This window comes from Panicum hallii, chromosome 4, assembly GCF_002211085.1.
Source record: "Panicum hallii strain FIL2 chromosome 4, PHallii_v3.1, whole genome shotgun sequence".
Taxonomy (NCBI): domain Eukaryota; kingdom Viridiplantae; phylum Streptophyta; class Magnoliopsida; order Poales; family Poaceae; genus Panicum; species Panicum hallii.
Window position 1 is genome coordinate 49,325,136 of NC_038045.1, and position 10,217 is coordinate 49,335,352.

At 49.3% G+C, this 10,217-nt stretch overlaps 2 protein-coding genes across 2 annotated transcripts; one reads left to right on the forward strand and one right to left on the reverse strand.

Moving 5' to 3' along the window:
• Window positions 1-1,547: 1,547 nt before the first annotated feature.
• Window positions 1,548-4,742, forward strand: LOC112891166 (heparanase-like protein 3). The gene is made up of 9 exons (XM_025958100.1): window positions 1,548-1,781; window positions 1,911-1,947; window positions 2,046-2,229; window positions 2,311-2,459; window positions 2,851-3,084; window positions 3,162-3,351; window positions 3,438-3,563; window positions 3,875-3,974; window positions 4,085-4,742. The coding sequence occupies exons 1-9, from the start codon at window positions 1,548-1,550 to the stop codon at window positions 4,538-4,540; spliced, it is 1,710 nt and encodes a 569-aa protein (XP_025813885.1). The 3' UTR covers window positions 4,541-4,742.
• A 376-nt stretch (window positions 4,743-5,118) lies between these two features.
• Window positions 5,119-9,890, reverse strand: LOC112891165 (pyrophosphate-energized vacuolar membrane proton pump). Its single transcript, XM_025958099.1, has 8 exons — window positions 9,582-9,890; window positions 7,578-8,152; window positions 7,080-7,459; window positions 6,918-7,004; window positions 6,501-6,831; window positions 5,987-6,397; window positions 5,841-5,900; window positions 5,119-5,746 (listed from the first exon to the last, which is right to left on the reverse strand). The coding sequence occupies exons 1-8, from the start codon at window positions 9,817-9,819 to the stop codon at window positions 5,540-5,542; spliced, it is 2,289 nt and encodes a 762-aa protein (XP_025813884.1). The 5' UTR covers window positions 9,820-9,890; the 3' UTR covers window positions 5,119-5,539.
• Window positions 9,891-10,217: the final 327 nt, after the last annotated feature.

Sequence of the window (10,217 nt, forward strand, 5' to 3'; positions counted from 1 at the left end):
TTTTCTCTGTCCAAGCTTGCCCATTGCGCTTTGTGCAGTAGCCGTATCCTGTATCCAAGCACGTACTGAAACTGGTGTGCCTTGCTATGTTTGGATCTGCTCAAGTTAGGAGTCGGCTAATATTAGCTCTAGTTGATCTAAACAAATCCAGCTATTTCTAAGCTCTCAGACAGTAACTATCCAGCTTGCTAGATAAGATACACTTAGCTATTTTTATCTACTGGATTGCACAAAGATTAGAATGCCCTAGGCATGAACTCCAAATTACGCAGCAATGCCATTTAAGTTTGCTACGAGAAAGTTAGAGTGACAGTGAGGATTTAATAGACAATTACCTTCATGAGCTGCCACCATAATACTCTCTCTGCTTGAAATTATAGATCATTTTGATTTTTCTAATATATTTAGAAAAGTCTAAACAATTTATTAGCTCCCAGATTTAAATTATTCAGCATTTTATTAGCCCTAGCTATGAGCCAGGTTTTTATTAGCTGTATATCTTAATTATTCAGCTTTTTATTAGCTCTAATTATGAGCCAATTTTAGTTATTATTAGCTCTAGTTTTGAGCCAGTTTTTAACTAGTTAGTTTTTTTATTAGCTCTAGTTATGAGCCAGCGTTTCATTACCTTTGTATGAGCTAGCTACTAGATTGGTTATACGTAGTCACGTAGATATGGCAATAAGTTACCTCTATCATTAGACAGGCTCTAACCTCGCATCATATTAAGGGCTTGAAATAAACGTGTTTCAATAGCAGATCATGCCAAACTCTAATCTCATCTGAAGAACAATCCAAACGCCCGTTTCGCGATGCAGGTCACACGCCACGCATCTCAAGAAGAATGCGAACAAAGCGGCAAACTCCCCCCCTTGTCGACTCCCCCTCGTACGCCAAAGAACTCTACAGCTCTCGCAGATTGGCGTCGGCCGGCGGCGGCAGGACGAAACCAAACACGGAACCATGCCGTGCGGCGCCGCCTGCACGCTGCAGCAACAAGACATCACGGCGGATGAATCCGCCAGCATCTTTTATTACTCCGGCCGCCTGCCCTCACCGCCGCGCCGCGCCACGGCGTTCCAGCGCGGCAGCAAGCAGTGGCTCCGGCTCGCCGCAGAGAACCACCCAGTGGCCTCGATCCCCAGTCAAAACCTGAGCTGTGAGCCTGTGACCTGGCTCGCGGGTCGCGATTTCTGTCTGACCGCGCGCTAGCCAGGCTAAACGCTAACGGAAAAACGGAAACCGCCGGCCCGGCCGCCGGGCTTACCGCGTCACGCGCCGTGCGCCTGGGGCAGGAGCCAGCCAGCGAGAGCTCGGAGTGGCGGCCGCGTCGCGCGGTGCCCGTGCCCCCCGCGCTGTCAGGCTCCGACGCGCCCTATCGCCCGACCTGGCATGCCTCTGCCGCCTGCCTCCATGCCTTGGCCTCTTGGCCGCTAGCATTTACTATTTAGCCGGGGGGTGCGGGTGGGCGGCAGGCAGGCGGCAGCGTCCTCCTCCCGCGTGCTCTGTCCTCCTTCCTTGCCCCACCGGGGGGACTAGGCTTAGGCATGGCCGCGGCGGGGTTGCGGCTTCTTGGAGCCGTGTGGCTCTTCGCGGCGCTGCTGCTGCGGCTGGGCGCCGCAGCGGCGGCCGCCGGGCAGGCGGCGGTGGCAGCTGTGGACGGCCGGCGCGCCATCGCGGCGACGGGGGAGGACTTCGTGTGCGCGACACTGGACTGGTGGCCGCCGGACAAGTGCGACTACGGCACCTGCGCCTGGGGCCGCGCCGGCCTGCTCAATCTGGTGAGTGGCGAGCCGGGGACCGGCCGCCGAGGTACCTCTCCTCCTTCCTCCATTCCTGTCCGGAATTCTTGGTGGTCCAAGGACGCGGCGAAGTGTTGACACGCAGTTTGTTTCCGTCCTCTCCTGCAGGATCTCTCCAACAAGGTCTTGCTCAATGCCGTCAGAGGTAGGCGACGGGCGGCTTCCGCCGCCGCTCCGTTGAGGTTGAAGCTCTATTAGTATATCCCGTTTCCTTTGTCAATGCGGCGGTGAATTTTGTTTCAGCGTTCTCGCCGCTGAAGCTCCGGCTGGGAGGCTCGCTGCAAGACAAGGTGCTGTACGGCACCGCCGTCCTCCGGCGGCCGTGCACGCCGTTCGTTAAGAACGAATCGGAGATGTTCGGCTTCACTCACGGATGCCTGCCTCTGCGCAGGTGGGACGAGCTCAACGCATTTTTTCACAAATCCGGGTGAGTTCAACGATTCAGCCTACTCTTTTCCTTTTGAGTCACATCAGTGCTGAAAATTCTATGAATTTTGCACAATTACAGTGCCAAGATTGTGTTCGGGCTGAACGCCATGAATGGCCGGGTCCTGTTGCCGGATGGATCTATGGGAGGGCCATGGGATTACACCAATGCAGCATCGCTGATTCAGTATACTGCATACAAGGGCTACCACATTCATGGATGGGAGCTTGGTATGTTGTTCTAGTGTGCATTTTTGTACTAGTTGTTTCGAAATGCATCGTTTGGTGGTACTGTTTCGCATGAAAGAGGAAGAATTTAATGCATAACTTGTTTTTGAAAAGCTCTTTTTTGATGCGCCTATTTTCAGAGAAGGGCTACAGTTGCTGTCCTTACATCTTTCAATGTTCTCTAGTTCTCTGAAATTATTTCAGAAAACATTGATGTCGACATGTGGCATGTCCAATCTGTAGGACAGTAGCATGTGTGGTTAGGATGCCTAATTCCAATTTCCCAATTATCCACAGCTTTTATACCAAAATAAATAACACTTTGAGCCTGCAATTCTGAATAGTAAATACAATTTCAATCATGAATTCAGAAACTCGTGTGCTCTCCTTGCAGGAAATGAACTTAGTGGTAATGGAGTTGGAACCCGAATCAGAGCTGGCCAATATGCCGCAGATGTGATCACCCTAAAAACAATAGTCGACGACATATATCGAAGCAATCCATCAAAGCCACTGGTGCTTGCTCCTGGAGGATTTTTCGACCCAGGCTGGTTTACTGAACTTATCGTCAAAACCAAGCCAAATCTATTGAATGTGATCACCCACCACATCTACAACTTAGGAGCAGGTATGCTCACAGCTATTCCTGGATAAATTTGATTCAGGCACACAGAAACTGAAAGTAAAATGTGGTGGATACCGCAGGAAGGGATACAAATCTGATTGAAAAGATCCTCAATCCGTCGGTCCTCGACGGAATGGTAAGCATATTCAGCAATCTTCAGGGGATACTGAAATCAACAGGGACATCGACAGTCGCATGGGTAGGGGAAGCTGGAGGGGCTTACAACAGTGGCCACCACCTTGTCACTGACGCATTTGTGTTCAGCTTCTGGTAAAGCAAACAAGTTTGCAGGTGTTGAATTACGATGCTGTTCTTGAAGATGTTTTCATTGAGATCTTTTCGGGTGATTTTTCAAGGTTTTTGGATCAGCTTGGGATGTCAGCAAAGTATGACACAAAGAGCTACTGCAGACAGAGTTTGATTGGCGGCAACTACGGCCTGCTGAACACCACAACATTTCAACCGAACCCTGACTATTACAGGTAAAAATGCATCATGTTCATCAAGGATTATATAATAAGTAATCGGCTCAAGCACTTGAAGAAAAACTTGCCTTGTATACCGACAAAAAGAAATTGTCTTGTGCTGGAATACTAACAAGATTGGATGCATCGAACAAGCTAATCCTTTTGTCCTAAATGCGTAGAGCTATCCCAGCCGATCAAAAACCCAACAGCTACTTCACGTCCAAGCTAAGAATTGGCATTGCAAAGCAAACAAAATTGCCAGTTTGGCACTTCAATGACAAATTTTTTTTCCATGTTTTTTCTCCTGAGTTTTTTTTTCCCTGCAGTGCTTTACTGTGGCATCGCCTCATGGGAACCAAAGTTCTAGCAACAACATTCAATGGTACCAACAAGATCCGCGCTTACGCCCACTGCGCTAGAGATTCGGTAAGGAATTCGGCTCCTTTTCATCAGCAACATCACGAAAAAAAAAGATAAAAGCTTTCGTCTCCTAGAGAATTCGTGCTCACTGTCTCCCCTGCATGCTCATCGTTCAGCCAGGAATCACTCTACTGCTGATCAACCTCAGCGGCAACACCAAGACCGAAGTCTCGGTGACAGCTCAAGCCGCCCCCGCCGCAGGTGCGCACAAGCACGGCGCAAGGACGGGCTACACCACGGCCCAAGTCTCAGTGACAAACCAAGCCGCCGCCGCCGGTGAGCACAAGCACGGCGGGAGGAGGCACGGCAGGAAGTTCGGGCACGCCCCCGCCCCCGGCTTCGCGGCGGCGGCCGACGGCGCCACGAGAGACGAGTACCACCTCACGCCCAAGGGCGGCGACCTGCGGAGCCAAGTGATGCTGCTGAACGGCAGGGCGCTGGCCACCGGCGCGGACGGGAGCATCCCCAGGCTGGAGCCGGTGAAGGTGGACGCGGCGCAGCCCATTGCCGTGGCGCCCTACTCCATCGTGTTCGTTCGGATTTCACATTTCCATGCCCCGGCATGTAGTTAGGACTAGGAGTAGATGGGCTAGATCATAATAATGGGGTTTGGGGTGGTTGGTGATGATGGATGGACAGCGAAGCTTTCCATCTGGAAGATGAAGTGGGATGCAAGGGTATAATTATTTGCATCTCTATTCTTAGAATTGTAGAAGGTTGAAGGAGTTATGATGATCAACAATGGAAAAGGGGAAAAGCTATTTTCCAGTGTCATCAAGTTCCTTGTTTGGATGAAGCAGAATTATAAAAGGGCGGGAAAAATAAAAATGAGTTTAAGGGTAGTATTAAGAAATTTGTTAAGAGTTCCTAAGAAAGTACTTTACAGATTTTGTTTTATTGTGTAATGTAAGATCATAAGGGATTTTTTTATATCTCGTGGAAGATCATAAGTTAATATGCAGCAAACGAGCCAAATTCCAGGATATTGTGGTGTACTGAAGAATCAGAAACTGATTTTGAAAAAAAAGGTACTTGAAGATGCTCCTAAAGAACTGAAGATGCTTCATTCTGTTCCGTAAGCAAATCGGTTTGTTATGACCAGATTTGTTGGCAACAGCAGTGAAATTGAACAGTGCATGCAAACAGCAAGGAATCAATTGCTTGCATTACACTACACGCGATAGCACTTAGCATGAACATTGGAATGATGGGATAGCAGGTAACCACTAACAGACCATATGATTCACTACCAGTACACTGCAACAATCATGTATCATTGTTCAAAGATTTCAACATCATCGCCATCATCAAGGGACTGGGAAAATTTGCCAGACGCAGGACATCTCTTCTCTTCTACGTGGAGCTACAAGCAGTAAGAGTAAGGCTAACGGTAATGCCTCCAGGAGGCCCAAGGAGAAAGACCAAAAGTAGCAGCAATCCTGAAACAATGAGACCAAAAAAACAGCGGACGCTATGCAGCGGGCGACACACGAACTGGTGATCTGGCAGGAGTTATTCAAGATGCCCATGGATCGATTGATTGTATACTTCTGCTGCGCTTGGTGTGGCTCTTACAGGTACTTGAAGAGCAGGCCACCGTGGGTGGCAAAGAAGGGGGCGAACACGAGAGACTCCACAGCCATGAGCTTGATGAGGATGTTGAGGGATGGGCCAGAGGTGTCCTTCAGGGGGTCACCGATGGTGTCGCCGATCACAGCAGCCTTGTGGCAGTCTGATCCCTTAGGGCCCAGGGTCCTTGCGTGCTCGCTGGCACCAGCCTGAAACAAACAAGATAATGTCGAGGACAAAGTTATTCACTGACCTTTGATACTGACTCATACTGTTCATCCAGGACTTAATCAGAGTGCTTACCTCAATGTACTTCTTGGCATTGTCCCATGCACCACCAGTGTTGGAAGCAGAGATGGCAATCTGTCGGAGATTTTAATGTCAGAAACCATTGAACCAGTGAACTCACAGAAGTACACACACAGAGAGTATTAGGAAGTCACACGCACCTGCACTCCAGAAACCAGGGCACCAGCAAGAACGCCAGAGAGGGTCTCCACACCAAAGAGGGTTCCAACAATGAGGGGAGTGAGCATGACCAGAGCACCCGGGGGGATCATCTCCTTGATGGAAGCATCGGTGGAGATCTTGACACAGGTAGCATAGTCAGGCTTGCCAGTTCCCTCCATCAGCCCAGGAATGGTGTTGAACTGCCTGCGGACCTCCTCAACCATCTTCAGAGCAGCACTTCCAACACTCTTCATGGTCATGGCAGAGAACCAGTACGGAAGCATGGCTCCGACAATCAAGCCAATGAAGACCTTGGGGGAGAGGACATCAACCACCTTCACTCCAGCTCTGCTGACGAAGGCACCAAAAAGGGCCAGGGAGACAAGAGCAGCTGATCCAATGGCAAATCCCTGCAGAAGGATACAGATGAAATAAGTTACCAGACCAGCACAATAGTTTCCTTGCTAACCATCTAATACAATTAATTTGGTCCAACACATATAATAACTTTACCTTTCCAATAGCAGCAGTTGTGTTACCAGCAGCATCAAGAGCATCAGTTCTCTCACGGATTCTGTGGCTCATTCCAGCCATCTCAGCAATGCCACCAGCATTGTCACTAATGGGACCATAAGCATCAATAGCAAGGCCAGTTGCGATTGTGCTTAGCATACCAAGAGCAGCAACGGCAATGCCGTACATTGCGGCAATAGAGAAACTGACATAGATGCTGACGGCAATAGCGAAAATTGGGATGATAACTGACTTGTATCCTAGAGCAAGACCAAAAATGACATTGGTGGCAGCACCAGTTCTGCAGGAATCCGCAACATCTTGCACAGGACTGCCATATAGAAAAATAATCAGTTTCAAACAGTATCACAGAAATGATGAAACAAATACCTAATTAAAGACTGGCAGGATTCTTACCTGTATGCATTGCTAGTGTAGTATTCTGTGACAAAACCAATAATAAGACCAGCCCACAGACCAATTGCAACACAGAAGAACAAGCCCCTACAAAGACACATGACGCTTCAGTCAGAAGAGAGAACATTCCACAAACAAACAGCAAGGTTGACAATAACATACCAGTTGGATACTTCCTTCTGGGTGCCGAAGTTGAAGATGGTGAACTTCGCTGGAAGGGCCAACCAGCTGATTATGGCAATACCAACAGTCATCAAAGCAGTGGAGATGACGAGCTGCTTCTTAAGTGCAGGTTCGATTTCTTTCACAGCCTTGATCTCAGAGAAGTCAGTGGCAATGAGTGTGGTGATCAAGCAGACAATGATCCCAACAGAGCTCACAAGCAGCGGGTAGCACATCCCAGTGAAATCATGGTTGATTCCAAAAGATGAAATAGATGCAACAACAAGGGCAGCGCAGGAAGATTCTGCGTATGAACCAAAGAGATCAGATCCCATTCCAGCAATGTCACCAACATTGTCACCGACATTGTCAGCGATCACCTGCAAAACAGGATCTACAAGTTCAGAAATGAAAATGCCAAGCGCCATATGGCCATCATGTAAGTGGACTGTCTGCAAATCAATATTGTAAGCCCAAGGCAGCAACAAGAAAACTCACAGCTGGGTTCCTAGGATCGTCCTCGGGGATGTTCCTTTCAACTTTGCCAACAAGATCAGCACCCACATCAGCTGCCTTTGTGTAGATACCTCCACCAACTCTTCCGAAGAGAGCCATGGAAGACCCACCAAGACCATACCCAGTGATAGACTCAAAAAGACCCTCCCAGTCATCACCGTAGTACAACTTAAATACATTAATGGTGATGTAGAGAACCACAAGACCGCTTGATGCAAGCAAAAAACCCATAACAGCACCAGAGCGGAAAGCGGTGATGAATGCCTTCCCGACACCCTTCCTAGCTTCCAGGGTGGTTCTGGCATTGGCATATGTGGCAATCTTCATTCCGAGGAAACCAGAGACCAAAGAGGTGATGGCTCCAAGCAAGAAGGACGCAGTGCTGAAGAGTGCCGTGAACAGGGCAGGCTTGCAGGTCTTGCCCTTGCTATAGGTGCAGGGCTGGCTCTTTGTACTGAATCCCTCAACCGAGCCAAGGAAGAGGAAGATGACAACGGCGAAGATCGACATGAAAATACCAACATATTGGTACTCCGTGAAGAGAAAAGATGTTGCTCCTGCTCATAAAAGACACTTGTCAGATATAGATAAGATGATTAGAGTCACTAGGATGTAAAGAGCAGTAACTATAACATAATGCAAGATTAGACTATGATGCACATACAAACTATGAACAATACAAAGGCACGCTCAGTGAAGCAAACACCAGAAAGACCAATACAACTGTTGGTCCAATTTTATCTTAAGTCTACAGACTGACACATCCAACAGCCATTTGTCAACAACCCAGGGAAGTCACAAACCCATGACCCCCCAAGCAGGTACCTCCAAAAGTGCTAACATTCCTGTGTCCCCATCTCAATCATAAGAGGAAGAAAAAAACACAGCGGGTCAAGATTGGTGACACGTTGAAACAAAACCCATGGATTGGACACGTATCTGGGAGCACTAGTCTATGCATGGAAGCTCAGAAGAAAAACAGGGAACAATGGACACATGTAAGAAGTCCTTATCCAAGAACCGGGCCTTCAAGGTCCAGATCTACCTAACACTAGGACATTTAGAGTCCAGTTAATAATTATAGTAAGCTTAAGTCACAGCCAAATGGCACTCTGTAATCTACTTCTTACGTGTGCACATATACTCTAGTTAGTTAGAGACAGATCCATCACGCACCTTCCACTACCAAGTTACAAGATCTACACGACTCAGCTGAAAGCAACTGCATCTCCACTACAGCACCGACACGGGGCACGGCTCAAGGTATTAAAGAACTCCTTATCAAAGTTCAGATTTAGCACCACCAACTACAGGCACCTAAAGCCAATTCCCAGATTTACACGTCCCTGGGAGGCGAAAAATTATTCGCGAGCCCCACTTGGGACCCGTGAATCGAATTCTAGCAAAACAACAGTAAAAGATCACATGAGCCCCCACTCGAAAAATCTCAGATTTGGGACAGGTGCCAAGAGTGCCTGAAAAAAATATCACAAAAGTACATAGTTTGGAAGGAAACGGGAACAACATTTGGCAGCCCCCACACCGTAAAGGTACCACATACCCCCCACAGAACGATTTGTCATCTATTGAAAATATCTAATCCGACAGTAATCTCAGTTCGGCATAAATTTCTTCATGATTTTTCATCTATTTAGAAAGCCGTTATGGACGGGGAGAGGGTGGACAGAAATTAGAATGATGTTTTAGCTAGCTTACCCCATGCTAAATTTGGAACTTTACCGTCAGACCAGTGTTAATTAATAAATCTACTAAAGAAAGGAACGGCCAGCGAAAGCCTGAACCTTTGATCCCAAAGATCTCGCTCGCCTTTCGAGAAAATTTTATCCTAAACACGACGAGTTCTAGCATCATCCTCGCGCAAGAGAGGGGAAAAAAAGACGCGGCCTCCTGCACGAAATGCGCAGATCTAAACGAACCGAGCGGCAGCGCACAGATCTGAGAGGCCCTGCTCGGCTGCTCCCTCACCTTCGGAGATGGCGTTCTGGATCTCGGCGCACTTGACGACGACGTTGTGGTCGTTGAGGCCCTCCTCCTCCTCGATGAGGTAGTCGCCGTAGCCGTTCTTGCTGCCGCCCGCGGCGGCCGCGGCCGGGGAGAGCTTCACCCGCGACACGAGCACCCACTGCACGACGGCGAAGGCGATGCCGATGATGCCGGCGACGGGGATGAGCACCTCGGTCGCGAGCGCCGAGAGGATCGCCATGGCGGCGGGACAAAACCCTAACCCTACGCGGGTGGGGGAACGCAGCGGCGGAGGGCGGGGTGGGGGGGGTGGGGGAGGGACGACGCGTCTCGCTCTGCACGCTCTCCCCCCTGTGCTCGGGGCGCGCGCTTAAATAGCCGGGCGCGGCCGTGTGGCCGAGGAGTGAGGAGGGGGTGGCGGGCGAGGAGAGAGAAGCTGGGGGCGGGTTGCGAATGCGGGAGACCCGGAGGGGCTACCTGTAAGATTGCGTCACCCTGTGTGGGTCACTCGTAGTAATCTTGTGCTGGTGCGGTGCGGTGTGGTGGGCTGGAATTTGTTTGCGCTTTTGCGGGCCCGGGATGGCAGGTGGGCCCGGGGATAAATATCTTTTATCTTTTATTTCCTTTGATAGGCAGGAA

Coding starts and splice junctions, on each gene's coding strand:
- LOC112891166 (XM_025958100.1), top strand. CDS start 1,548: ATGGCCGCGGCGGGGTTGCGGCTTCTTGGAGCCGTGTGGCTCTTCGCG. Junction 1,948..2,045: donor CTTGCTCAATGCCGTCAGAG/GTAGGCGACGGG, acceptor ATTTTGTTTCAG/CGTTCTCGCCGCTGAAGCTC. Junction 2,460..2,850: donor CATTCATGGATGGGAGCTTG/GTATGTTGTTCT, acceptor CTCTCCTTGCAG/GAAATGAACTTAGTGGTAAT.
- LOC112891165 (XM_025958099.1), bottom strand. CDS start 9,819: ATGGCGATCCTCTCGGCGCTCGCGACCGAGGTGCTCATCCCCGTCGCC. Junction 7,460..7,577: donor ACGATCCTAGGAACCCAGCT/GTGAGTTTTCTT, acceptor CCTGTTTTGCAG/GTGATCGCTGACAATGTCGG. Junction 5,901..5,986: donor CCCTGGTTTCTGGAGTGCAG/GTGCGTGTGACT, acceptor AATCTCCGACAG/ATTGCCATCTCTGCTTCCAA.